This window comes from Phaenicophaeus curvirostris, chromosome 25, assembly GCF_032191515.1.
Source record: "Phaenicophaeus curvirostris isolate KB17595 chromosome 25, BPBGC_Pcur_1.0, whole genome shotgun sequence".
Taxonomy (NCBI): Eukaryota; Metazoa; Chordata; class Aves; order Cuculiformes; family Cuculidae; genus Phaenicophaeus; species Phaenicophaeus curvirostris.
The window spans coordinates 1,769,869-1,797,282 of NC_091416.1; the positions used below are offsets into that span (position 1 = coordinate 1,769,869).

The 27,414-nt window shown below is 49.6% G+C and overlaps 4 protein-coding genes across 4 annotated transcripts; 3 read left to right on the forward strand and 1 right to left on the reverse strand.

Annotated features, from left to right (window-relative positions):
- Nucleotides 1–116: 116 nt before the first annotated feature.
- CD3D (CD3 delta subunit of T-cell receptor complex) lies at nt 117–4,415 on the forward strand. Its single transcript, XM_069876375.1, has 6 exons — nt 117–197; nt 1,095–1,194; nt 1,894–2,106; nt 2,498–2,629; nt 3,744–3,787; nt 4,132–4,415. Exons 1-6 carry the CDS (start codon nt 141–143, stop codon nt 4,192–4,194), a joined length of 609 nt encoding a protein of 202 aa, XP_069732476.1. The 5' UTR covers nt 117–140; the 3' UTR covers nt 4,195–4,415.
- Nucleotides 4,416–6,860: 2,445 nt separating this feature from the next.
- CD3E (CD3 epsilon subunit of T-cell receptor complex) lies at nt 6,861–10,805 on the reverse strand. Its single transcript, XM_069876580.1, has 7 exons — nt 10,723–10,805; nt 10,494–10,603; nt 9,094–9,114; nt 8,338–8,535; nt 7,796–7,942; nt 7,532–7,578; nt 6,861–7,177 (listed from the first exon to the last, which is right to left on the reverse strand). The coding sequence occupies exons 2-7, from the start codon at nt 10,540–10,542 to the stop codon at nt 7,121–7,123; spliced, it is 519 nt and encodes a 172-aa protein (XP_069732681.1). The 5' UTR covers nt 10,543–10,603; nt 10,723–10,805; the 3' UTR covers nt 6,861–7,120.
- A 2,621-nt stretch (nt 10,806–13,426) lies between these two features.
- Nucleotides 13,427–17,946, forward strand: MPZL2 (myelin protein zero like 2). The gene is made up of 6 exons (XM_069876400.1): nt 13,427–13,611; nt 15,576–15,742; nt 16,101–16,311; nt 16,551–16,695; nt 17,151–17,235; nt 17,678–17,946. Exons 1-5 carry the CDS (start codon nt 13,557–13,559, stop codon nt 17,206–17,208), a joined length of 636 nt encoding a protein of 211 aa, XP_069732501.1. The 5' UTR covers nt 13,427–13,556; the 3' UTR covers nt 17,209–17,235; nt 17,678–17,946.
- A 1,509-nt stretch (nt 17,947–19,455) lies between these two features.
- On the forward strand, nt 19,456–26,462 carry MPZL3 (myelin protein zero like 3). The gene is made up of 6 exons (XM_069876397.1): nt 19,456–19,585; nt 20,566–20,732; nt 21,622–21,832; nt 22,453–22,618; nt 23,404–23,467; nt 25,318–26,462. Exons 1-6 carry the CDS (start codon nt 19,501–19,503, stop codon nt 25,342–25,344), a joined length of 720 nt encoding a protein of 239 aa, XP_069732498.1. The 5' UTR covers nt 19,456–19,500; the 3' UTR covers nt 25,345–26,462.
- The last annotated feature ends 952 nt before the right edge of the window (nt 26,463–27,414 follow it).

The following is a 27,414-nucleotide window of genomic DNA, read 5'->3' on the forward strand; positions in this document are numbered from 1 at the left end:
GGAGGCGTCTGGCTGTGGAGGGATGCGGGGTGCTCAGTGGCTGCAGGGGGCTCCATCAGTGCTGGGGGGCTTCATGGCTGCAGGGGGGCTCCATGTGGCTGCTGGAGTCCCTTGGTTATTGGGGCACACAGGACTGCAGGATGACCTGTATCTGCTGGGGGCTCCCCAGCTTTGGGGGCTCCTTGGCTGCTGGGGGGGTACCTGGGTGCTGGAGGGTCCCTGGCTGCTGCTGGATGGGGTTCCCTGGCTGCTGGATGGGGTTCCCTGGCTGCTGGGGGGGTACATGAGTGCTGGAGGGTCCCTGGCTGCTGCTGGTGGGGGTTCCCTGGCTGCTGGTTGGGGTTCCCTGGCTGCTGGGGGGGTACCTGGGTGCTGGAGGGTCCCTGGCTGCTGCTGGTGGGGGTTCCCTGGCTGCTGGATGGGGTTCCCTGGCTGCTGGGGGGGTACATGAGTGCTGGAGGGTCCCTGGCTGCTGCTGGTGGGGGTTCCCTGGCTGCTGGTAGGGGTTCCCTGGCTGCTGGGGGGGTACATGAGTGCTGGAGGGTCCCTGGCTGCTGCTGGATGGGGTTCCCTGGCTGCTGGATGGGGTTCTCTGGCTGCTGGATGGGAGTCTCTGGCTGCTGGGGGGGTACCTGGGTGCTGGAGGGTCCCTGGCTGCTGGTGGTGGTGGTTCCCTGGCTGCTGGATGGGGTTCCCTGGCTGCTGGATGGGAATCTCTGGCTCCTGGGGGGTACATGGGTGCTGGAGGGTCCCTGGCTGCTGCTGGATGGGGGTCTCTGGCTGCTGGAGTCTCTGTGGCTGCTGGAGTCTCTGTGGCTGCTGCTGGAGACTCCATGGCTACTGGGAATCCATGTCTACTTTGGGATCCAAAGCTCCTGGGGGACCCACCGTCTCAAGTCCATCTCTTTTCCCTTCCCTGGGTGTCATGGTTGGGGCTGGGTGAGGAGGCAGGCCAAAAGCACCTCAGACATCCCCCAGCTGCCAGGGGAGGGAGGGAGCGAGGCTCCAGCCCCCGGCATCCGGTACCTGACACAGATCTCGGGGTGTTGCTGCGAGAAGCTCTCACCACGTCCTCTCCTCTCTCCTCTGAGCAGGGCAAAGAGCCGCCACCGCTTCGTGCCATGCGGAGGGGACGGGTGCTGGGTGCCTGGGCGCTCCTCACCAGCCTGGCTGTGGCCAGCTGGGGTGTCCAAGGTAAGTCCAGGCATCATCCCCTGCCCCCAAGCTGCTGTGGTGCCCCATCCAACCTGGCCTTGAACCCCTCCAGGGATGGGGCAGCCACCCCTGCTCTGGGCAGCCTGGGCCAGGGCCTCCCCACCCTTATCATGAAGAATTTCCTCCTCATGTCTGGTCTAAATCTGCCCCTCTCCAGTTTATACTCATCCCCCTGAGTCCTGTCACTACAAGCCTTTGTAAACAGTCCCCACAGCTTTATTTTGGACCAAGGAAGTGACTTGGTGGGGTTTCTTTTCACACTTTTCTCTTCAATATTTGTTAATATTGGGTAAAAACTCACATGGGATTTTTGCCTCCCTGTTTCCTGTGCCTGCTGGTGGAAATATTTTGCTTTCTGTTGAAATGTTTCTCCCTGCAGCTGCACTTCGATATGAACGCGATCCGTGACGCACACACAGTCTGAAAGGTGTCTGGGTTGATGCCCAATTCCAGTTAGTCTTCACTCTAAAGGAATTTGCCCCATCCCTGGAGGGGTTCAAGGCCAGGTTGGATGGGGCTTGGAGCCCCTGATCCAGTGGGAGGGTTGGAACTGGATGTGCTTTGAGCTTCCTTCCAACCCAAACCATTCCACGATTCTATGAACGAGATCGCTGAGCTCTGTGCCGCTCTTGGGGCTTGAGAATCCGCTGTGACGCTCTCTGCTCTCTATCCTTCCAGGGCAGAAAGTAATTGTGAAAGAAGCCAGCGGGAAGGTGTTCCTGCGATGCGAAACAGCCAAACAGGATCCAGTCATATGGATGAAAGGTGGAGAAGTGGTGGCAAACGCGACGCAGCTGGATTTGGGTGCAGTTTATGATGATCCCAGAGGCGTCTATACGTGCAGATTACAAAATGGAAAAAGCAGCACCCCCCTCCAGATCCACTATCGCAGTAAGTGTTGCGAAGCTGGCTCCTAGAGCCAGAACTACTTGGGGTTTTCACCCAAGCAGATTTTTGAGGGAACTACCAGTTGCCCAGAGTTTGAGGGTGGCTCCACCAGTGCGTGGAAGTCCTGACAGCTGCCGCGTCCTTGGGAAGAGCCAAGCTGCACATTCCCCTACACGTGGTGTCCCAATGAGAGCTCTACAGCCTCATTTAATGTCACAACCTGGTGCTGCCTCATTTCTCATGGCCCTGCTGGGGGTGCCCTGAGTGCTGGGGACACGTGGCAGCTTGTGCCACCACCTTGGGCTCAGGCTGAGCCTGGCAGCAAGGGCGGAGGTGGCCAAGACGCAGGGTTCTGGTCGCGGCTTTCAGTGTTTGTGTCCTCTGGGGCTTCCAGTGTGCCAGAACTGCATCGAAGTTGACGTCCCCACCATCTCTGGCATCGTGGTCGCCGATGTTGTCGCCACCGTCTTCCTGGCGGTCGCCGTGTATTGCATCACTGGCCAGGACAAGGGACGGCTGTCGCGAGGTGAGGGGGGAGCCCTGCTGCCTGCCCAGGGGGTGGGATGGGATGGGATGGGATGGGGATGGGGATTGGGATGGGAATGGGATGGGATGGGAAGGGAAGAGAAGTGCCTGGGCATCTTTAGGAGCTGCGTGGTACCAGGGGACTTCATGTCACTGCCCGCCAAGCCCTGTGTCTGCAAGCTGCAGGCAGCAGCTGGCATATAGCATGTGTAGGGTAGGAATCCATGTGAGAATTCCCTCTGCCTTTCCTGCCCCTGGCTTGGCTTCTCCTGAACTTGGAACCGCCCGTAATTAAGAGACAAAACCACATGGGAAAATCCTTTCCAGTGCATGCTTGGGGTGCTGTCTCCCATTTTATTAATATAGTACAGTTTAAAAATGTAAATAAAGGGGTTAAAGCAGATCTTTAGCAATGGCAAAGCCATCTTTCTAACAGATCCAGGCAGAACTCAAGTTCCAGGGCTGAAATGGGGAAAAGGGGCAGCAGCAAAGGGCAAATCACAAGAACCTCAAAGAGCAATAGCTTTGGGAAATGAAACTTGGTCAGTAAATGTACTTGTACGGCCCTTAGGGTGCAACAAACTCCAAGAAAAGTTTTTATCCCAGACCACGCTATAGGATCTTAGTACAAAGAGAGCCTAGGAAGCCTTTGGGAAGAGAAGGTCAGGGTGTGATGCTCTCTTGATCAAACCCTAGGAAAAGGACTTGATGCTCTCTTGGGTTTGGTAGGTCCTAGGCTTTATCTCTGCAGCCTCAATGCATTCATTTCAATTGCAGCAACCAAGCTATTTCAGAGCAGAGCACTGGTCCTGGGGCGTAGCCAAAGGGTCTCAATTCCAATCTGGGAAACACGAAAATCCCTGTTATGCCATCCGAGTCAGACTGCAAAGCCAATACTTACAGCTACGTGGGGGTTCAAATCTTAGCTGCACAAGGTTCACCAATACTTCATCCTAGGGACAGCAGCTGGTGGCACAGGGACATCTGAGGGTCTTTCCAAGAAGCCTCCTAGAGGCACGGGGTTGAAAACAGCCGGCTGCTGGGGTTTGTTTGCAAATGTTCGTCCCACTCCCCATGTCTCCCCTGGTCTTTGACCACCTTCTTTCTTCATTTAGCTTCTGACAGGCAGAACCTGATTGCCAACGAGCAGCTCTACCAGGTAAGCATGGGCACACACGTGTGTGTGTGTGAGAGAGAGAGAGAGAGAGAGCTTCAGGACCTCTCTGTGATGTGGAGCTGCCCAGCTCCAGTGGGGTGCCATGAGGTGCTGAGCTGCGTTGGTGATTGCTCAGTGCTGGGTATTCACAGCCACCTCCCCCGAGGGACCCAGAGGATGGAGCGAGCTCAGCTCTTACTCTCCGGGGTTGTTCAGCTCGGTGTGCAGGGAAGGAGACCTTCCCAGGAGTTTGGCAAAGGGAGAGTTGGGCCACCTTCCCCTGCACCCTCCCTCCCAGGGCTGGGCAGGCACAGTTGTAGCTCATCTCGCCTTTTTTTCTCTCCTAGCCCCTCGGCGAGCGAGACAACGCACCGTACAGCCGGCTGGCGCCTACCAAGGCTCGCAAGTGATGTGGGAAGATGCTGGGGCCGATGACTCCATGTACCAGAAATGGTGTTACAGCAAAGCCACCACCATTGCCCAAGAACACTCTTGCCTTGCCCTGGCAGAAGACAGTAGAGGGTTTTGCCTCAAGAGCTCCTTGCAGCTCCTTGCCAGGCTGGGCTGCTTGGAGCACTCTGCTCTTTCCATCACCTCTTGCACTTGTGTATCACATTAAAGAGGAGCCTGTCCCATAGCCCCCCCTGCTCTGTTGGTTGTGTTGAAGCCTGGGGAGCCGAGCAGTCACTGGGGAAGGTGCACGCTGGGTGCGATATCCCTGGATCCCTGCAAAGCCGTATGGCTGCTGCCCCTTGCAGGAAGACGCTGCTCTCTGAGAGCTACCTCTCTGCGCTGCCATCCAAATGACATCCAAGTCCATTGCTGAAGCTGGAGATGATGGACCTTGTGAAAGGAGAGGGTAGCCATCCCTGATGGTAGCAGAGGTTTTGCGTCTTTATTCTCCGCTGCCAGCACGGGGACAGCAGGAGCAGCTCCCAGCAGGGTCTGTGTCACCCTGCGAAGTGCCTGTGTGCCTCAGTGCCCTGGACAGAGCTGGGGGGTGGCAGGGGGGACGGCAGGATGAAGTTTCCTCTGCACACGCAGGGCTTGGCATCTAATTGCAGCCTCCAAACCGCAGGGGCTTGCCAGGTCCCCAGCAGCCTGCAAGCTGCATCAGTGCTCAGGGGGGTGAGGCAGGAGAAATCACTTTGCGCAAATCAAAGACTATCTGTGTTGCAACTATCTGTGTCTGATTGTGAGAGGCTCCTCAACACCTCAGTCTCGGGAGGACAAAGTATTCACTAGTGCAGGTAAGCACAGAGGCAGAGATGTCACTGGGTGGGCTCTGATCCCGTGGAGATAAGGAGAGCAGAGATAAGAAGAGCGTGGGTGGGCACTGGCTGGGGCAAACACAATGCAAACATGCAACCCTATAAATAGTTGCAGCAAAATGTAAACCTTGTACACCCAGAATTCCCAAGGTTCTCACATCCTATTCTTGGTGATGGGCTCAGCAAACCTCCCAGGAGCAGTGGTGTTTTGCAGAAGCTGAGAACATGGTCCAGCATAGTTTTAGAGCTGCTGGGGGTTATGTTTTTGTATCTTGCCATCTCCCTCCTAGTTGTTTAGCGCCTTGTACGGTAAACCCAGCTGCACTGCCTTTCAAACCACATCCTGCAGGGTAAGTACAGCGATCTGAATCGAGAAAGTTGGCTATTCGTCTCCCCATGCTGAGTCTCAAGGGTTAAACCATCCCCACCCCCAGTAGCTGCTGCTGTTTCCTTTCTTCAGAGCTTTTGCTCTGCAAAGCAACAGAAACGGGGCTCACTCAGCCAAGATTAGACAAGAAAGGCTGTTGCACGGTGGTTTGATATAGACCCACAGTCTCAGCTACTCCCGAACTTAGAACTCCCCGTAATTAAGAGACAAAACCACAAGGGAAAATCCTTTCCAGTGCATGCTTGGGGTGCTGTCTCCCATTTTATTAATATAGTACAGTTTAAAAATGTAAATAAAGGAGTTAAAGCAGATCTTTAGCAATGGCAAAGCCATCTTTCTAACAGATCCAGGCAGAACTCAAGTTCCAGGGCTGAAATGGGGAAAAGGGGCAGCAGCAAAGGGCAAATCGCAAGAACCTCAAAGAGCAATAGCTTTGGGAAATGAAACTTGGTCAGTAAATGTACTTGTACGGCCCTTAGGGTGCAACAAACTCCAAAAAAGGTTTTTATCCCAGACCACACTATAGGATCTTGGTACAAAGAGAGCCTAGGAAGCCTTTGGGAAGAGAAGGTCAGGGTCTGATGCTCTCTTGATCAAACCCTAGGAAAAGGGCTTGATGCTCTCTTGGGTTTGGTAGGTCCTAGGCTTTATCTCTGCAGCCTCAATGCATTCATTTCAATTGCAGCGACCAAGCTATTTCAGAGCAGAGCACTGGTCCTGGGGCTGAGCCAAAGGGTCTCAATTTCAATCCGGGAAACACGAAAATCCCTGTTATGCCATCCGAGTCAGACTGCAAAGCCAATACTTACAGCTAAGTGGGGGTTCAAATCTTAGCTGCAATATCTAAAAGCCTCACTATTTAAAAGCAACAAAGGTCTAACACTCAGCCAAGCACTTACATTTCTTAATAGGAGGCTTTCAGATGCTTATGAAAGTGCCAAGTCCCCGTGTGCCCCTAAGAGGATGTGCTGCCAAAGGTCTGAAATGTAAAGGTCACTGGATGCAAAGCAGCACTGAGCCCTCCTCATTTCCCAGAGAAGAAAGGATGGGGATGGATGGGTCGGGCTGCATGGATTGATAGAAGCATTTCTCGTGTTTTAAAAGGAAAATTGTTCTTTCTGACTGAAATATTTTCATATATAGCAGTGGCTTTTCTATGAAAATGTACCATTTTGCTTTTAATTACTGATTGCCTCTGTTCCTTGCGTTACAGTCTTGGGCAGTGAAATTCAGACAGGCTATGAATATGACAGTAGGAGAAGGTGAGAGGCCAGTCACCCTGAGAAGGACCCACTCTTTGCTCACTTGCTGCACAGGGAGCAAGCAGAGGCACTTGAGGTGGAAACGAAATGGGATGGAAAGCCAGAGCATGCAACTGGAGCAGAGAGAGAAGGAAAAGGAGGCCAGGAATGCAAAGTGAGGCTGCAGACCTTTAATGAGAAGGAAAACTTCTCATGGCAATGTGCTCATTTGATTCTTTCCCTAATATCAAGGCGGAGGCTGGAGGAGCACATCGGGATGGGACAGCGGATGGCAGCAAGGTGCCTGTCCTGGGTAGATGCCTGGATTATCCTGAAGCACCTGGGCCTCAGCAAGCTCGCAGAGAAATGGTGCCGAGCTGGGCAGAAGCACTTAGCTCCTCTGCAGCTCTTTTCCAGCCCATCATCTGCGAAGATTTCAGAAGCCCCTGGATTCCAAGCCTGCATAGACTTCCCGCTGGCCTTTCCGGATGGGCTGTGGGAACAGAAGAGGTGTTAGTTAATCAATCCCAATGAAGACACTCTCAAACAACACCAGAGTTTTGGTCCACACAATACATGCAGAAACCCACACCCGGGAGAGGAGGCACAGTGCTGCTCTGCTAGTGCATACAAGAAGCTGCAGTTCTGCTCCCAGCTCCTTCTGGCAGCACCAGCAGAAGGGAGTCTACCCCAACCACATTTTTCTTCCACTCCGAGGAATGCTTGGAGGCTGATAGGTTGCTTTTTAAGATGGGCAAAAAGGATAAACACTACAGATCCCCAGCTCTCACTATCCCTCCCCAGCCAGCAGAGAGAGAGAGATGGAAAAAATGCAAGTTCTCCGTACCTCATAGTCTGGGTTTGGAACAGGGGGAGGACGCTGCATCTTCTGACCTGCAACAGAGGCAAAAAAGAGGTTGTCCTGGAGGTGTTCAAGGCCAGGTTGGATGGGGCTTGGAGCCCCTGATCCAGTGGGAGGTGTCCCCCGCTGCGACTGGATGGGCTTTGAGGTCCCTTCCAAGCCAAACCATTCCATGAGTCTGCAACCTATAACCCCTGAGCCCCACTGCTGGACATCGCGGAGAGCAGAGGTGCCTGAAACGACTCCTACCTCGTGGCCGACCGCCAGCACCCGCTCTATCCTTCCTGTCTTTGCTGAAGTAATACACCAGAATCAGCACCCCCAAGGTGATGAGGATATCTGCAATGATGATCCCGGTCACTGTCAAGGTATCCAGCTCCTCACAGTTGGTGCACACTGCCAGGAGGAGAAGGGAAGGTGCTCAGAGATGGGTGACCTTCCTTTCCAGCATGGAAAGTCCAGGCTTCGCTCATCTGCTCAGCGCTAGCAGAAAAGATACAGTTCTGGGTGGGAAGCAGAAAAGAGCATGGGAAAGCTAGACAGAAAAATACATATGTGGGAAACATTGACATGTAACCAGCTTGAGGGCAGTGGAAGGGAAAGGCATAGAGAGCAGGGAGATTCTGTTTGCTGAAAAAAGGCCTTTTGGACTCTTATTGCCCATACAGAGAAGGAAGGGCCTCAGCAGAATGGTGTTCACACAGCCCTGCAGGACTGAAAACCAGGTCTCAGCTCCTAACATCTGCCACTGCAATGGGTAGAGTCCATCTTCAGCCTGTTTTTCCACTCACCTCTGGCATTCAGGTACATTTGATGGCTCTTACTTCCTGACGAACAAGTCACATTGGTAGGAGAGCTGTCGTGGTTCTCTATAACGTATTTCCTCTCGTTGCTGGCTGGCCTTGTCCCACCTAACTCCCAGCCTACGCTGCCTTCAGTCACGGGACAGGTGATTGTCACTGTGGTTCCGGAGATCTCCAGCAGGAATTCTTTATGGGAGGGTGGACCAAGAAGAAGGGAAAGGAGCATTAGAAATGGCTTCTGGGCAGGCTTCCCTGCCCACCCTTGATCCCGCCGCGGCAGTTTGTGCTGTGAAATATTTCATTTTATGGTAGAAAGTGAATTCCTGAATACAGTTTGAATTCTAATACTCCTAGCTGCCTCTTAGTCCTCACCTGTGAGGCACCTGCAGTCTTTATGTCATGCTAAATAGCGAAGAATGCTGGTAAAATGCACTTACCCTCCGGTGCTTCGATATCCTCTGCAAAGGAGAGAACAATAAGTGTTAACAAATCAGGTTGCTGTGATCCTGCCAGTGGAAAATGCCCATCCCTGCTTGGGGATCACTGGCAATGATTGGGGACAATTCATAGCAGCTAATTTTTCAAATCGGTGACCTCAGTAACAAGTAACTAACAGAGGATTTTTCCTTCCTTACAATATTTGTGACATACAAATATTTCTATTTAACTCTTAATCCTCACTTGTAAGCCACCGTTGGTCTTTTTCTCATAATAAATAGTTAGGAATACTGGTAAAATACTTACCCAGCTGAGCTGCGGTGCCAGCTACAAAAGAAAGAATAATAAGTGTTAAGTAATTTAGCTATCAATGTCATAGACCTTTCCTACCTCAAGCACGTCTTTTCTGAGCTCAGCTGCTTGAAAGAGATGTCAGTGCTCCTATATTTGTGCTAAACGCAGCAGGAGCCTTTCTGTTAGCAGGGACAGGATGTTGGTTTGAAATGAAATCTTTTCCTTTGGAAACCATTTTAAACATAGAATGGAAAGTCGAATAGTTTTCCTATTTGGTTTACAAAAAAGGGCTGTTGCAAGCTGCACACTCAACAATTTTGCTTTGTTATTATGGACACTTGGAAAATCATGTCTGGTTTCTGCAGTAAGAGCCACCGTCCTCTGCACAAGTGTTCTCGCTGGGGGATTGGACCCTGATGCTTAATTTAACACTGTAAAGCAGTTTATCTACCTGATTTTTCTTCCTTGGTAGGAAACAAGTAGCTCCGTTGAAGTCTCTGGAGCTGGAGTGTTACAGAAACAGTTTTTAGGTCTGAATCAGACTTGTGATTTGCTCTAAAAACATTTATTTACTTGTGTTACTTTCTGTCGACAAAGGAATGACCTGTGTCCATGCGTTCGGCACTTTCTCTGATCTTTGTTCTTTTATAATGGGAGTTGCTTGTAACAAAACTGTAGATTTGAGATTCCAGGGGCAGAGGAGTTGGCTGGGGAGAAGGTGGCTGAATGCTTTTTTGTTCATAGAAGATTAAGTCGAATTTGAAAAAGGACAGACATTGCTAAACCAAAGGGTTTCAGTCTTCTGAAAGAACAGCTGTTGGTGTTGGCAGCACATCAGCAGAGTGGCTGTACGTTTAGTGTAGTGTTTTTAATGATCTTTCAGTGTTATCTCTCATAGTTACCAGCTCCTTTAGTTTTCACAGTCTTTACTCTGCCCTTTATTCTAAACCAGCTTTCTAAACGCTGCTCAGTTCAAATGGGTAACATGGAAGTCGCTACCACGATACCATCGTGAAGCTAAAGTTCTTTACCCACGATGACAGAAGAGTTTACAAAAAGTGCACGAGTAAAGCATAAAACTAAAATTTAATCTCTCAGTCCACGTGGCTCAAAGTAGTGAATTAGGCTCCAACCCTGCTGCACAAAGTTGGAGATCAGGTACTGTAGGGAATCACTTTATAACCACCCCCAGGGACCTTTGGCTCTTTTTTCTGTCTTTAAAGGGTTGGATTCTTGTTTCTCTGTCCCTGCAACCTGCACACCCTGGAGAGAAGCATCTCCACAGGCGATGCAAGCGCCACTTGCAGAAGATGTGGCTGCAGGTACTTTGTAAAACCAGCCACTCATCCCTGCGCTTTCCCCTCTGCTTTTCCCTGGGGAGCCGCCCTTCCCATCCCCGCATCCGCACTCACCCGCACACAGCAGGAGTACCAGGAGAGGCAAGGACCACTCCAGCCTCATCCTCGCGTGCCTCCTTCGCTTGGTCTTCTCTACCGCATCAGGCTGGCATCGCCAAGGCTGGCTGCGAGGGAAGGAAGAACACGTTGGCTTTTCAAGCTCTTGCTTACAAGGAAGAGGCCCAAGGTGTTTTTTCCCAGAACTGGGGACGGCCACGTACCGAGCGGTGCTGGGGACACTCACTGTTTCCAGCGAAACCTGCGAGCAGCCAAGAAGGTCGCACAACACGTATGGTAAAATAAACCCGTGTCAGGAAGTGTGGAGGCTCAAAAACATCTTCACGGGGCGTCACTGACAGTGAGGGCTGGCTGCTCGGTGCCAGCCCCGTTCAGGGCTCCGTAGATGTGTTGTGACTCCCTGCAGGGGGAAAGCAGCCTGGGTCATATTAGACAACGGGTTCTTCCTAACAACTTTTCAAAGAAAACGTTTCAAACTACTGCAAGCAACTTAACCCAGCAAGTGAATAAATGCAGGAACCAGGAACACTACAACAAGCTCAGTAGGTGTGCAGAAACGAGCTTGGTGTCAGGCTTTAAAATCCAGGGGGTTTAGCCACTGTTGATGCGATTTAGACTCTACTTTTCTTATTTTGTTCTAGCACACCCCATTTTTTCATGCTGCCTCTTGGAGAGTGGCATTAGCCAGTTCCTGGCCCGGATTCACCTCTGCACACCTACTGACAGCGAGGAAGCAGCAAAAGAGGGGGCTGAGCGCTGCAATCCTCTCTACGAGCGCGAAGATGATGCTCTGATCCCAACAGATGCTCCAAAACGTGCTCTCCTGTCAGGAGGGACCTTGCTTAGTAGTGCTCCTGTTTCTCTTCAGTTTCAATATGAGGCTGCAAAAGCAATTCTGCATTTCCGCACAGCAACTGTTATGAATTGCATCTGCAATAAGATCAGCGCCGTTTCTTTAAATCACGTTTACATCTGTGCTGCTGGGCTGGTAAGTGCATAGACAAGGTGGATGCTAAGGGGAAGGCTGGCTGTTTGGAGCAGCCTCTGTCTGACAAGCTGCTAAAACCGGGATGGAAGGAGGTACAGGATAAGCATCCCCCAGGTGATGCTCCAGGGGCTGGGGGGGCTCTGAGCAGGGACCCTGGCCCCACCAGAGGGCGTCCCTGCCCTGTCCCACACTCTTCCACCTGCAGTGCCCTCCCTGCACAGCTCACCCTGTGCTGCACAGCTCACCTGTCCCACGCTGGTCCCCCTGCACAGCTCACCTGTCCCACCCTGGTCCCCCTGCACAGCTCACCCTGTGCTGCACAGCTCACCTGTCCCACACCGTTCCCCCTGCACAGCTCACCTGTTCCACACTGGTCCCCTTGCACAGCTCACCCTGTGCTGCACAGCTCACCTGTCCCACGCTGGTCCCCCTGCACAGCTCACCTGTCCCCCACTGGTCCCCCTGCACAGCTCACCTGTGCCCCACTGTTCCCCCTGCACAGCTCACCTGTGCCCCACTGTTCCCCCTGCACAGCTCACCTGTCCCACACTGTTCCCCCTGCACGGCTCACCTGTCCCCCACTGTTCCCCCTGCACAGCTCACCTGTGCCCCACTGTTCCCCCTGCACAGCTCACCTGTCCCACACCGTTCCCCCTGCACAGCTCACCTGTCCCACACCGTTCCCCCTGCACAGCTCACCTGTCCCCCACTGTTCCCCCTGCACAGCTCACCTGTCCCACACCGTTCCCCCTGCACAGCTCACCTGTCCCACACCGTTCCCCCTGCACAGCTCACCTGTCCCACAGACCTCATTCTGTCCCACACAGCTCACCTGTCCCACACCATTCCCCCTACAGTGCCCTGTCCTGCACTACTCACCCTCTCCCCAGCCGCTCACCCCACTTACCCTGCTCGCCCTGCACTGCTCACTCTTCCATGTCCTGCACCATTCGCCCTGCCCTGTCCGACTCATTAGCAGGAATTCTGAGAGCCCTGCTGCTGTTCCTTCCACCAGAACCTTGTTCTGACACCCCCTCCATGTGTCCCAGCTAATCCAAAACATTCCAGTCGGAGCCGACTTGCCGCACGGCAAGAGTTTCCCTGCTGCTCCTTAGCTCTGAGCTGAATCCCTTCAGCCCTTTGGAACATCCCAACGTTGGAGCATCCCCCTGTCCCCATTGTGGCACCACCGCAAGGAAAATAATCAGTCACGATGAACGCTCATCACCTGGAATGACTTCTTGGAACAAACGCAGCCACAGAAGGTGGCAGGTTGTGCCGTTACGGTGATTTATGGTCTCCCAGTGCAAACATCCTTATTTTGCCAACGCGCACGCACAGCTCAGTTCCACGTTCTCGCAACGGCCACGTGCCACCAGGAAAACGTTGTGTGTGGTGCTGAGTTTCTCTTGTGTCTTGCGCTGGCTGTTAAGCACAACGGGGTGTCCCCAGCCGTGCCTGGATGCAGCCAGGCTGGATGCGTGTCCAGCATCATTGTCGTTGGACTTTCCCAAGTTAAAGCACTCTCCCACTTCTTCTGTGGGATGGCTGCATCCCAGCCATCTTACAAGGATCTCTTCCTCTTTCTGTAGACACCTGTATTCCCATAGGATGTGTGCCCACCCCAGCTCCCTGCTTGGGGTGGCTTTTTTTTGGATCATTGACAGGTTTTTGCTCAACCAAAGGCCATCGTCGCTCCAGGACATCAATAAACACCTTAAGGCAAATTTTCTTTTAGGAGCAAAATTACCTCCCACAAGAGGGGAGTGGTTTGAAGTGGAAGCTGGGAGGAGGGATGATTGCGACACAAAAGAGCAAAGGAATATGGAAGGCAGAAGAAATTAATCTTACCCTGAAGATCTCCCTGTTTGGCACCCAGGTGAGCTGTGCTGGCCACACCTTGCAGGAAAGAGCACGCACATCGCCTTGCAGGCCGAGCTGAGAGAAGGGAATTCACTCTACTGTGCCGGGAAAGCGTTGAGAAACTCATCTTTCATCCAGCTATCGAGAACCTGAAACAAATTTCTCTTTCCAGTACGGCTCAACCGGTGGAATACGGACCTGGCTTCCTGATGCTTGGCCCCAACTGGCTGGGTGCTGTGCTCTTCCTTGGGGTACAGCTCCAAGGTAAGGAACCCCGCTACCGTCCTCTTCTGGTCTCTTAACTATCATCCTCATTAAGGCAGTGACTTTACAGGACTCTTGGCTGCTTGTTGCGGGCTGCTGGTGTGATTCTTTCAGTCCAGGGCTCCCTGCCAGTGACACGAAGCGATTGCGTTTCTTTGACAAACAGGTCTAGGTGTGTTCAAGCAGAAGGAAAACACTAATCTCACTCAAAGCTCTGGTTACACATCTTTTTCCCTCCTGCCAAGAATCTGGACTTTACTCCTAGATGTGTTTTTTGCTGCCTTTGTGACTAGACAGATAGGGATTGTTCAGCAGCACTGGGGTTAGATCCTTTACACAGCAATAATTCCAGACCCACAATAAGCTCACTTGAATTTTCAGTGGTTTATAGCAACTCAGCTGGAATCTCAGGCCACCGAGCCCTCCTTTCCCAACAGATAAGCTTGGTAATCTGTCTTGAAAAACATATTTCACACGCTTTTCCCACAGTTGTTCTTTAAAGCGGGTTTAAAAGGAAAAGATTTGACAGCAAATGTTTGAATGAGAAATGTGATTTCTGCCCATGGAGTTTTTCAAATGGATGTTTTGGCATTTTAAATATTTTCTCTCTCGAGAAATGAAATTATTTGGCAAGGAAGTCTTTGGTTATAAATTATTTTCAAACACAGGAAATGTATTAATCATCTTCACTATGAAGCCATATTTTACAACCACAGATAAGCTTTTTTTTTTTTTTTTTCGCTTGGATCCCACTGAAGTGAGTCAATTCACCTTCAGGAAATCATTAACATTTTCTTTTTCTGCCGGGTTGGTTCGACCAGTGTGTAAAAGGCAACTAAAGCAGTCAGGTCAGCAAAACAGCAACAGAGGAGAAGAAAAGTGTTTGGGTAGCTCCAGTCTGCCAGGGTGATTGGACTCTGGAGCAGCAGAGCAAGCAAGTGGACAGCTAGGGCTCAGGCATGAAAGGAACCTTCATCCTTGGGATTTCCGATGGTTTATTTTCCTTCTTTCTGTGTCCTGATGCTCCCTCTCTTGCTGATTGTCTCCTTTTCAGTGTAGCATCAAGCCAGGGATTCTAACTTATTTTAAAAGTGGCAGCTGTGGTGGTTTGGTTAACTGAGGATGTTTCTTTGACAAACAAATGCTTACAAATTTACCTTAAGGGTTTCCTGTAGAGATCCTCAGCCTGACTATATTTGACTATAGCTATCCAGCTGGAGCTGTTAACCTTAGAAGAGGCACTTCTTACCTCAATAAGAGCAGTTCTCACCTTTTGTGTGTGGTACTCAGGCTGATAACACAGGGTGGATAAAGGAAGACTCTAGCATTGGCAAATAACAATGGTTCATTGGGGCTCAGCAGTCCTACCTGAAAGAGCAGGGCTGCTTTTCTGAAGAAATCTGCTCAGGGAATTGAGTGTGAGAGAATGTAATCACTTGTGGAAGTGTAACCAGGACAAGTTAGGTGGTGTGGTTAGTGCCAGACAGGAGCAAGTATATATTTAAGGAGGGGCGGCATTGCACTGCTTAGATGTCATGTTTGTTCATGCTTGAATAGACATTCTCCCCCAAAAATGGTCTATGGTCTCCATGGGCAAGCCTTTCTCCATGCTCCTCTGCCAACTGGTTATCAGATCTGCTCGACTTTAACTGTGCAGCCACCAAACGACAAAGCAAGCGCTGTACCAGCAGTCCAGATGAATGCAGGTTCCCTTGAAACCAGCACCGTGCAGCTTGCACGTTAACGGACAAAATCCACCAGGCATGGGGGATCTCTTGGATTCTGCAGCTGCAGGATCACCTCCCTCAGTAATTACATCGCTGCGCTGTGACTATCACGTTAAACATTGACAGGGATAGATAAGGCAGGCTCCTGTACAGACTAAATACAGATAAGAAGAGCGATGAGCTTACTCCTGGGCAGCAGCTTGCTTTACCACTAACCCCTGCTTGCTTTCCCTGCAGCACTGTGGCCTGCAGCAGCCGTGGAAGTTTACACTTCCAAGGAGGTGGATGCTGTGAACGGCACTAACCTGCGGTTAAAATGCACCTTTTCCAGCAGCAGCCCCATCAGCCAGAACCTGTCAGTGACCTGGAACTTCCAACCTGAGGACCTGAGCTCTCACGAGCCAGTGAGTGAGACCTTTATGCTCCATTTCATTGATGCACACCTGCCCAAACAAGCCATTCCCAAATCCCAACACTGAGTAAGCAACAATTCCAGGTGTTGGGCAAGCACAGCTGTAGCACATGAATGTGTACATCTTGAGCCTTTTCTCTGCTACTCATTGATTATTCTGAGCAATAAGTGTTATTTACAGACCCTGGCTAAAGAAACAACTTTTATGTTTAGTTATGAGTAAGGTTAAATAAACAGGCTGTAATGAAACTGTGCCTGCTCACACCACCACCAAGCCCTATGTCTTAGCTGACATCCTGTACCTGACCTGACTCACAGAATGTACTGAGTGCTACCTCTCTTTCTTGTAGGTATTTTATTACATGAAGGAGCCCTACAAGCTGTCTATTGGACGGTTCAAAGAGCGAGTCACCTGGGATGGGAATATTGAGCGTTACGATGCTTCCATCGTTATCTGGAACTTGCAGCCCACTGACAATGGGACATTCACCTGCCAGGTGAAGAACCCACCTGATGTTACTGGCATAGTTGGTGAAGTGCGGCTCAGAGTCGTGCAGAAAGGTGAGAGGCTAAGAATACCACCAGAAGCCATGTGAACTTAGCCAGTGTGAAGTGTTGGCAGGTCTTCCCTCACATTTGGGAAAAAGTATAGAAGAAAAGGGACTATAAAGAGAAAATAGGAGGGTAGTTAATATACACAGGGGAAAAAGGAGCCTGAGGTACGGTTATATTAATGGACGCAGGTTTTCAGCCTCCTAGCAAGAGCCCTCATGTACAGGTATCTGTTTCTCTCCATGCAGTGCGTTTCTCAGAAATCCACTTCCTAGCAGTAGCCATCGGGTCTGCTTGCGTGCTGATGATCATTGTGGTGACAGTCGTGATGGTCTGCCGGCACCGTCGAAAGAAAGCGCAAGAGAAGAGGATCGAGGTGTCAGACACTGAACTGTAAGGAGAGAAGAGAGACAGAAAGGCTTCTGAGAAAGCTTGTCAAATATATATTCATAGCTATCCTAAATCACTGGCTTGGACCCTATGCTAAGAGCCTAAAATGCAAAACTGCCAGCACAATTAGCAATTATTGAGAGTTTATTTGCATTAAGAGCAGAGCCCCAGGATGAATGAGAGCTTTGGAGACCTCATTTTGCTCTTGCCCTTCACAGAGGCTCCTCAGAAGGGACCCAGTTGTTGTGGTGGTGGTGGTTTACAGATGATGGCTCTGTTCTTTCCTCCATGAACCTGACACTGTGGTCACCAAGCACGTAGCAAACTTAGCATCTTGTCATAAAGCTTCTCGTAATATCTTATGTATGCCGTGTGTAACTCGGAATGTGACTTTTCTGCTCAGGACATCTGATGCTGATTTGGGCTTCTTCCTCTTATCTCCATCCTTTTTATAACAGTAGAGAAAAGGAGAATCTGAAGACAGAAGAAAAGGAAGCCAGTCCATTAGAAGACTAGAGGTCTTCAACAGTATACACAATGCAGGTATCCATTCAAATGTTATCTAATCGATGTCTCTGTTTCACTGCAGACTTTCTCAGGCAGCTTTACTCTGGCTTTTCACTTCTATTCACAGTCAGGGTCATAAACAACTGAGAGCAACAGTCACACTTTGCTCCTGAGGTGCCCTCAGAGAGACTCTGACAAGGGAGCAGGCAGTAGAGACAGAACTGCCTATTAACTCTTAACTCTTCGCTCCATTTCACCAGTTTTGAGCCTGCTTTTTGTTTCCTTTAATCGTCATTGTTTTAAAATTGCTACAGGAAGACTGACACGGCTTCCAGATTTGCTGGCTGTGCTGAAATGTCTTAGCGTAGTTTTTACCCATAACTTTTACTGAGGTCGTGCTTGCCTCTACTGTTTTTGTTTTCAGCAATAACCGTGAGTAATGAATCTGTTTTGTTTTTCTTATACTCTTTCTTCTTAGGTACTTGTAAAGCAGATATGAAAGCTTCTAATTCTGGATGTTAGAACAAAGCTGAACTACAGATGCCTCGTGGTGTGAGTGTGGTTTCCTTGCTCAACCAGAAATTCTTGCAAGGAAAGAGGATGGCATTAACATAAGTTGTAAACTTCCTTGATTGAAGCTGAGTCGGAGACGCTTGCCCCAGGAACAAGGAACTTTCCTTAATCTTCACACCTGCAGAATACAAAGGAAGGTGCTCTGAAGATGAAAACAATGCCAAAAGATTTGAATAGCTGACTGTACAGAGATTTTAAAGGTGTCTGAGCAGACATGCCCTTGCACCTTAAAAACTGCAAGTTGCAGTGGTGTTGCCCTGCTTCTCCTCACTCCGTATCCTCATGGACATCGCTAACAAGACTGACAGGGTGAGGGATCAGAGGAGCAGCCAGCTGCTACAAAGTGCTTTAAATATCTTTGCTGCTTTAAATGGGAAGTGTTACTGTTGGGGAATGTTTTGTATTAGGGATAATGTTTACCTGTGGGTGTGTTTTTGTACCCCTCTTATGCAGCTTCAGCAGGCTTTGGCACTACAGGAGCTGAGGTCACTGCCTTATATTCCCATTGTTGTAGGTGCTGGTGGCTCCTGCTGCAGCTGGAGCTCAAAGGCTGACCTGAGCAAGCAATGCTCTAGCAATAAAAGGCTGCTAACGTGTTATTTGGCTTCCAACAACATGCTCTCCCACTTTCTCCAGGTGTCACCTCTCGCCCCCCCCCCCCCCCCCGCCCCACATATGATGCGCTCGCTCAGCATGTACCCTCTGCTTCCACAGATTTCATATAATCACGGAGTGCTTTGGGTTGGAAGGGAACCAAAAAAAGCCCACGAAGTTCCACGCTCCCACTGGACCAGGTTGCTCCAAGCCCCATCCAGCCTGGCCTTGAACCCCTCCAGGGATGGGCAGCCTGGGTCAGGGTCCCCCCATCCACACAGGAAAACATTTCTTCTGGAGATAAGATCTTTATCTCCCCCCTTTCAGCTCAAAACCATTCCCCTCATCCTCTCCCTGATCCAGAGCCCCTCCCCAGCTTCCCTGGAGCCCCCTTCAGTCTTGGAAGCTGCTCTAAGGTCTCGCTTCTCTCCTCCAAGCTGAACAACCCCAACTCTCTCAGCCTGTCCTCATACGGGAGGTTGTCCAGCCCTCACATCACCAAATATTGAAACCATGGAGCCATTACAGTATTTAACTAAACTAATCCCCCAGCCTGTTTGTTTAATGAGTATCTTTATGACTTTATAACTCCATGTGTAATGAGCCGGCTGTGTTATCTGTCTCCATGCGTTTGTTTTTGATCGTCTGGGTGGTAAACAAAGGTGCCTTGTGGAGAGGGGTGACAGTGTGACAGACTGTGTGAAGTGGAAGATGCAAAAGGCTCCTCAGCTGAGGGGGCTCTGCCCTAAAAGCAGCAAAAAGCACCCAAATGGGTGCTGGGAGACCTCAAGTCACCTCAAGTGCGAGGATTCTGCCCTAAAAAGCAGCCAGATGACTTCCAGCAGATGCGCTGTGAGACAGAAGGTGCAAAGGGCCCCTCAAAGGAGGGAGTTCTGTCCCCAGAGGCACCCAGAATGCGCTCAATTGGCTTCTGGGAGCCTGGCAGAGGCCAAACCGCACCCAGGTGAGGCGCGGCCGCCATCTTGTCTTGTCCCGCCCCGCCCTCACCTGCGCGCGGCCGCCATCTTGTCCCGCCCCGCCCCGCCCTCACCTGCGCGCGGCCGCCATCTTGTCCCGCCCCGCCCTCACCTGTGGGGCCGCGGCCGCCATGTTGGGGCGCTGAGGGCGGCCGCGATGCGTCGCAGCGGGGCAGGCGGCGGCGGCGGCTCCCTCAGTCTCCTCTTCCTTTCTCGGCGGGTCGTGGTGCTTCTGCTGCTCGGTAACGGGGCCTGCGGGGGGCGGCGGCGGGACGGGCTCTGGGGGCGAAGAGAGGGGCGATCCGGGTGCGCTGTGAGGGGCTGGGAACAACGAGGGAGCTGCGGGGTGAGCAGAGCCCCAGCCCCTCGCTTGTTCCCTCTCCTGGGGCCGTTGTGAGGGGCTGGGGATGGTGGGAGAGCCGTGGGGCGAATGCAGCCCCAACCCCGCGGTCGTTCCTTCGCCCCTCTGTGCTGTGAGGGGCTGGGAATGGCGATAGAAGGAGTTTCTGTCATAAAAAGCGGAATATTTTTGGTTTAAGGTAGAATTCCATCTAGTGATGGTATCTTTTGAAAGTTAAACAGAATGTCCCTCTGAGAGCGTGTTTTCTTTCAGTGTTTTTCCAACGCTGATCATTCTTTGAAGATGATAATGTCTTGTGTTCTGTGCAAACTGTGCCAAACAGGTGTTTGTTTCTGTAACCATCTCTGTTTACAGCCTTTACCCACCTCAAACTGGAATAATTGAGTGCAGTGCTGGAATCCCCAACATAAGGAGATGGAGCTGTTGGAATGGGTCCAGAGGAGGCCGCAGGGTTTTGGTTTGCTTAAATACCATAACGGCTCCATGGTTTCAATATTTAATGATGCGAGGGCTGGAGTACGTCCTGTACAAGGAGAGGCTGAGAGAGTTGGGGTTGTTCAGCCAGGAGAAGGCTGTGGGGAGACCGTAGAGCAGCTTCCAGCACTGAAAGGGGCTCCAGGAACGCTGAGGAGGGACTTTGTACAAGGACGTGGAGTGATAGGACAAGGGAGAATGGCTTTAAATTGGAAGGGGGAAGATTTAAATTAGACGTTAGGAAGAAATTCATCACAATGAGGGTGTTGAGGCCCTGGCCCAGGTTGCCCAGGGAAGCTGTGGCTGCCCCACCCCTGGAAGTGTTCAAGGCCAAGTCCTCACAGAAAACTGAGAAACTAATCCTCCTCTTTGTGCTTGTTCCATTAGGTATCTGTAATGTTCTTTCCCTGGAAATCAAAGCCAGTGCTAAAGTGCGAGCTTACATTGGGGAACAAGCATCACTGAAATGCTCATTCACATCCAGTCTTCCCATCAGTGAGAGGCTGACAGTAGACTGGACGTACCGGCCCCTCACAGGAGGTCAGATGGAGACAGTAAGTGGAACAGAGTCTTTTTCTAATGGAGAATGACCAGGCCTCTGTGCCAGCTGAAAGTCTGATACTCTTCTTCATCCCTTTTGGGTTTGGGTCTCTCATTGTCACCTTCTTTTCCATGTGTAATTGCTTTAGAGTTCTCTGGGCAAGGAATACTCCATGTAAATAGAGCATAATGATGATAAAACTGGGTTTTGACACAAGTGCTGCACTGTATACTATAGCTATGGATAGAATGACCATAAAGTGTTTGATTTAGAGCTTTCTTGAAGTTTTGCCCTGATAGTTGTCATGCAGCCCATGCTGATATATCTTGGAGTGGCAAGAATGTGTGTGCAGTGACAATCTGAAGACAGCAGTGATGACAGCATCTGAGTTTTATGGGCTGCTACTTGCTGTTTGTTGGCAGCACTTTGAAATGTAAGCATAAATACATGAGTCTGAGAGCCCACTGAGTCTGAACTCTTAGAATTGTCCTTGTATCTGGAACAGAAGGGTGCTGCTTGTGTGAAGTGAGGGCTCTAAGCCTCTAGGACAGCAAGGGCAAAAGTGCAAGAAGCACAACCTGAAGAACTGCAGCGTTCTGTCTTGCATGGGGCGTGAAGCCTGCTCTGCCCCTCAGCTGAAGATCTGCAAAGGGGAACAAGTTGGTCAGAAAGGTGGTGGTGACGTCTGGGAGCTGAGGCTGGTAGATAGAAGTATTGGAGAGCTGATGAAATGGGACTGACTCAGAATTACTGAATAGGATCTTGAAAAGTTCTCCTCTATAAGGAGCATTGTTTGACTTCTTGATGTGTATTCTTTTATGTTTACAATCCAAGGAGCTGCTTACTTTGCTTTCTTAGACACGTGTTTTATTGACGCATTTATTGTCTTTGTCTCCGTGTAGGTTTTTCATTACCAGTCTGTTCCATACCCAACGACAGTGGGAAAGTTCAAAGACAGGATATCCTGGGTTGGGAATGTTGCCAAGGGTGATGCTTCCATTGCTATCCAAAGTCCAGTGCTGAGTGACAACGGGACGTTCATCTGCAGCGTGAAGAACCCTCCAGACGTGTACCATAACATTCCCCAGACAACGCTGATAGTCACAGAGAGGGGTGAGTCTCTGGTTCAGTAGCATGGCCTCATCTCTGCAACACAGCCACGCTGCAGCATTGTCCGGATCTTGGAAATCTGAGTGTCACCTGGTGGGATGGGTTCCCTGGAGTTCCATGTCAGAATTCCAGCAAGTTACCTCAGCTGTTCTTCCCAAGCTAAATAACTGAGAACTGTTGGGGTGGGAAAGGGAGAGGAAGCTTTGATGATAACTGGAATCAAAGGTGTGCATATGTTCAGGAGTTCAGTCTCTGTGTATTGCAGCAGTAGAACAAGCGAGGCATTTAGGAAATACTGATCTGAAAATAACTCATTCTCAGTAATACTTCATTTCCTCTTCTGCCTTGCGTGCGAGTTCTGCCCCAGATTTGCATCGTGGGCCTGCTGGTAGAACTATGTTGTGACCTGTCTTTGTAGTTCTTTTGGATATAAAGCACCACACTGTGCTGGATGTGTGATAAGAATCCTACAGATTCAGTGACAAACAGTTTGAAATCTGCCAGCTCTGTGCTTTATGTGACAAGGCCAGCCACTTGTGTCCTGGATGAACATTTGTCACAGAGGCTTAGGAAGGCCGTATTTTACTTCTGGTACAGCTGCACTGATCCTGTCTTTCCTGCAGGCTTCTCCTTCCAGCTAACTTCAGCGACGCTGCTGTCCATTGTAGTATTTCTCCCTTCCATCATTGTGGTCGTTCTGCTGCTGGTGAGGATGGGAAGGAAATTCAGAGTGCTGAAGGAGAAAAAAAAGTCTGGCTGTAAGAAATCCTCCATCGAAGTTTCTGATGAGTAAGTTCAGCCTAAAGCCTGTATTTCCACCTTGGCCTGTTGACACGAGCCACAAGAGAGTTTCTCCACTGCTTTTCATGTAGCTTAGCACCTGCATTTCAGCATGGAATCTACTTTTCCATGAGCATAACTTAGCCAGCAGTTGGAGATCTTTGGAAAATCCCCATTTTGGAGCATAAACTAAGTTCTGTACAGCCCTCTTTTCTGTCATTTGTATGAGGCAGTGGAACTGAAGTGCTTTGGGGTTAGGCAGACTTTCACTTCTGTAACGGGGTTAATTTCAGCCTAAATCAGCAAGATATTTTGCTTATGTGGGCATTTTGGTATGAAGTATCCGTAACAACAGAACAAATGAATGATGTTAACTGGTTCTCCTGTGGCGGCCTGAGTAGAGGCACCAGGCGCTGAATGGGCCTTGGAGGCTGAATCCCCCTCTAAAGGGGAGAGGATTCTGTTCTGGAAAGGTGTGGTAGTGAGAATGATAAAGTAACACTGCTGCTGCTGGAGCTGCACCTGGGTTTGTGATATTTCACTACAATAATTTCTTGCAGAACGGGTTTTTAGTACACTGTTCTGATCAGCGCTATAAGATTTGCCAGCCACATAGCTACTCTTGTGCTCTGCCTTCAGAATAAGGGACCTGACAGTCTTTATTCTTTCTGCATTTTCTGTGCAGAGTCAAAGGCTTTTAATGAACATGGTAACGGTAGAATTCCCAGTCCATCGGAGATACCAGTATATGTGTTGGGGCCAAAGTCCAACCTAATCCCGTGTTTTTTCTGCAGGCCTGAGCAGACAGAGACAGGCAACTGCTTGGGAAGGCTCAGAGAGTGGTGTCTGAACTGTGTGGTAAGTGAAAGCTGGTGTTTTCATAAGTAGTTTTGTCAGCTTTGGTGTTCAGCGGAGGTGCTAAGGGCAGCAGGTAGAGCTTGTCACAACACTTCTGGATGTCGGTGCAATGTCCCAAATATTTCAGTTGTGCTCCTTGGTGTTTTCCACCCACAGGCTCTAGGGAGTGGTCATACTGCCTCAGTGGTGGGGAAAGTTGTCTCTAGATCTGCTACGTTGATCTTTTATTTGACTTTATTGAAATCAAAGCTGATGTTTTCAGATGAAAATTCACACTATTATGGGTCAGCTGCTGTGCTGTGGATTTTAAAGGCTCCCCAAAACCAGTTTTCATTACAACATAATCCTGTTATGCTCTTGTGGTTTGCTTGTTTCTGGCTTTTTGTTTTGTTTTGTAAAGAGGGGTTGTCTTCTGCTTGTTCAGCAAACTTGTCAGATGGGCTGCACTGGACCTACTGAATGTTTTTGCCACCTGCTGTACTTGTTTTGTAAAAGATGTCTCTTTCCTCTGCGTGCTGGCACTAGCAGCCACATCTATGCAAGTGTGGCACATTCCAGAGCCAGCTCACAAGCTAATTTGAGTGTGTTTTTGTTGTTTCCTGATGTCCTACAGAGCAAGCTGACCTCAGATGCACCTTTGCATCTTTTATACGTGGTCAGGAAGTACATTAAGGAGGATTTAAATATGTGTTGCTTGAAAATGTGTTGCTTGATTTGCTTTTCTAATGCCAGCGGTTTAAAATGTGTTCAATACCTTCAGACAGGCGTGTGCTGATGGTTTCTGTGCTTTCTTAAGTGCAGAATGGAAAACAAGCCATTATGCAAGTTTCTTGTGAATTATTTACAGTTCTTCATAAGGTGCCGCAGTTACAATGCAGCAGGAAAGAGAGTTTTGAGAGGAGCAGAAAGTCAGAAATGCTTTATGTAAAAGGGAGAGTTGCGATAAGAGATGGAAAGGCTGTTGCAAGTGCCATGCTGGGGAGCAGGGAGGCACCTCTGCGTTCCTGCAGGTGGAGGAGTGGGAAAGGGTAGGAGCCCCGGTTTGGTGAGAAAAATGCTGTTGGGAGGTTGGAGATTTTAATAAATGAAAAACATCTCGTCCTTGGAGAGAAGGGAAATGTGAAGGTGATAATTCTGCTGCTTTTGTATTGTTTTGTCATCTGATACTTTGCTCTCTGACACCAAAATATTTAGCTTACCACATGCCCAAACATCCTGTCTCACTTTCGTGACTTCATTTTTGAGGTTTCTGTAATGTACATTTTAAGGCTTAATATATTGCTAAATAGTTAAAATGAAACACAGTGAAAATCTGTTTGGACTTGAAATGTCTGGAAAGTGAGCGAGGTTTTCCTTGTAGAGCCGTTGTGTTTGAGTTGCTTTCATGTCGAGAGCTGCAGAGCTGGATTGTGGGGACGCCGTCCAATGATTCCTGGGGTTAAAACAACAGATGACGGGGATCTGGGAATGTGTTATTGGTTGTAACTGAAAAACACCTCCTTGTGCAGCTCTTGACCTTCTCTGTAGGGATTGGCAGCGCTTTGGAAGAAGATGGCTGTTAGTGCTTTATGGCTCATCTTTTGCTTGAGGTGTAGCTGCTACTTCTCTTAAACACACTTCAGGTACTGGTTATGCAGTGGCGATCGACTTGTATCTGCAGTGAGTCAAACACACTTAGGTGCAAGTGCTTTATGACTACAAGTCCTATGGCTCATTCCAGCACAGCAGCATTTTGGAAGGCATTTAAGCTCTTGTCAGAAGCCCAGCAGACTCAGTGTTTTGTTGAATACATAACTTGGTTGATGTCTTCATACGTAGTCTCAATTTCTCTTTCCGTATTCCTTGTTTAGGACACAGATGAGGAAGACCTGTACTGATGACAGAGCAAAGTTCTGGATAAAGAACAAAATTACAGCACTGAAATCATGGCTAGATAGGAGTGAAGGCTGCTGGAAAACCCGTGCAGATTAAAGGACCTGCTCTGATCATGTAGACTGGAAGAATATGGACGATGGGATAGTTCACTTTTATTTAAGCACAAAATTATGATTTTTGAAGCCTTTCTCATTTATTGTGGAAAAAAAAAGAATCTCTTAAACCTCACTTCTCAAGTGCCTGCAGAATGCTCAGTGCCTATGGCTGTGCAGCCAGTATCCTGCCAGCACTCCAGTTTCCTACCAGCACTCCGACTCGTAGATTTGTTTCCTTTGTCCTGCGCTGGTGAATTCAATTTGCCTGAAGCACAGGGGACTCCGGAGTGATGCCAGCTCTCAAAGGTGATGGTTGGGCATTGACAATGTGTCCTTCTCAATTTCTTTGGAATGTATTTGCTAAGGACTTAAAATGGTTTGATTGAGTTGGTACTGGCATCCTTTGTCTCGGAGCGAGGAGAACCTGCTGCTGTTTAACTGTTTCTTGGTTTAATCTGCCACTTAATTACAGGATCACCGTTTTGTTCCTGCTGGTTTCTGGTTCTGTTTTTAAGTCATGCACGGTAACATTATCTTACATCGTTGGGTTTTGTCCTTCATTGTTTTATTAGTTGTCCAGCTGCTGCATTACTGGGTACCTCTCCTTCTCCTTGTGGAAGTAAAGCACAGTTCACACAAAAATAGTTTTTTGAAAAGAGAAATGCAAATGGGGACTCTGTATCTGGGGAAACACAACCCCATCTACCTCAGCCATTGACTCAAGCAGTGTCCAAAGGGATCCGTGTTTGGAAGAACAGTCATGTTCCTCCTGTCTTCTAGGTACCGGTTTAGGGAAATGGCTAAACATGCTTTGTTACTGCCCGGTAAGAAGGAGTGCTTTCCCTTTCACCAGCCTTGTCTGATAGTGGATAGCAGAGAGCAGTGGAATTCATGGCTGCTCGATGCCTCAACAGCTGCTGCTTTCTCCTTCCTTCCTGTATGCAGCATGGTCAAACAGTTTCCTTTTGCTTTATAAGTTCACTGTTGACTTTGTTCCATTACCAATAAATTGCTTTGTTTCATTCTGGGCTGTGCATTTCTTTATGGGGCTAAATATGGCTAAATAGAGCGGAATTCCCCAAACTGTCATCCTGAGTTGTGGCTTAGCTGTAGGAATTGTCGTGCGATGATGGCTAATGGTGTGCAGGGAACAGATTTAACTCAAAGTGAACATGCTCTGCATCCCCCATTAGCAGCCCTGTGTTGAAGTTCCGGCTGCAAAGCTGGGTAAGCTGTGGGTCTGTGTCTCCAGACAAAGAAATCTGGTTTTCTCCTAGCTACTATAAAGCTCACGCTTCCTGGTGACACAATATCTCTCCCAACCAAAACTTTCCTGAGAAAGGATATTGGTGGTATGTGCAGCCTTGAGGAAGTGGCTTTCTTGTTCCACTTTCAGCAATAACGCATCACCCAATTTCTTTGTGAACATGAATGGCTCTTGTTTTCTGCAGAATGTTTGTCTTCAGCTGCGCCTCCTTTGCCAACAGCGGGCCAGATCCTGGGTAAATCTCTTTCTGGTGCAGAGCTGAATGGCTACCTTGAGGCTGAGAGCACTCTGGATCGTGAATGATATAGAGTGATGTGGCTGAACTTCCTATTCCTTCGCTAGCTGTAAAGAAGTTGCTCTGCTTACCATTAAAACCACTGATACTGGGGCAGGACAAGATCTGGTCTACAGGAGGGGACAGGATGAGGAGGTCAGTTTTCAGCTGAAAGAAGGGAGATTGAGGTGAGATTTTAGGGAGAAATATTTTCCTGTGAGGGTGGGGAAGCCCTGGCCCAGGTTGCCCAGAGAAGCAGTGGCTGCCTCATCCCTGGAGGGGTTCAAGGCCAGGTTGGATGGGGCTTGGAGCCCCTGATCCAGTGGGAGTATTGGAACTGGATGGGCTTTGAGATCTCTTCCAACCCAAACTGTTCTTTGATTCTCTGGGTCTTGATGTCTCACGTAATGACTGACAGGATCAGTCTGCTGTGAGG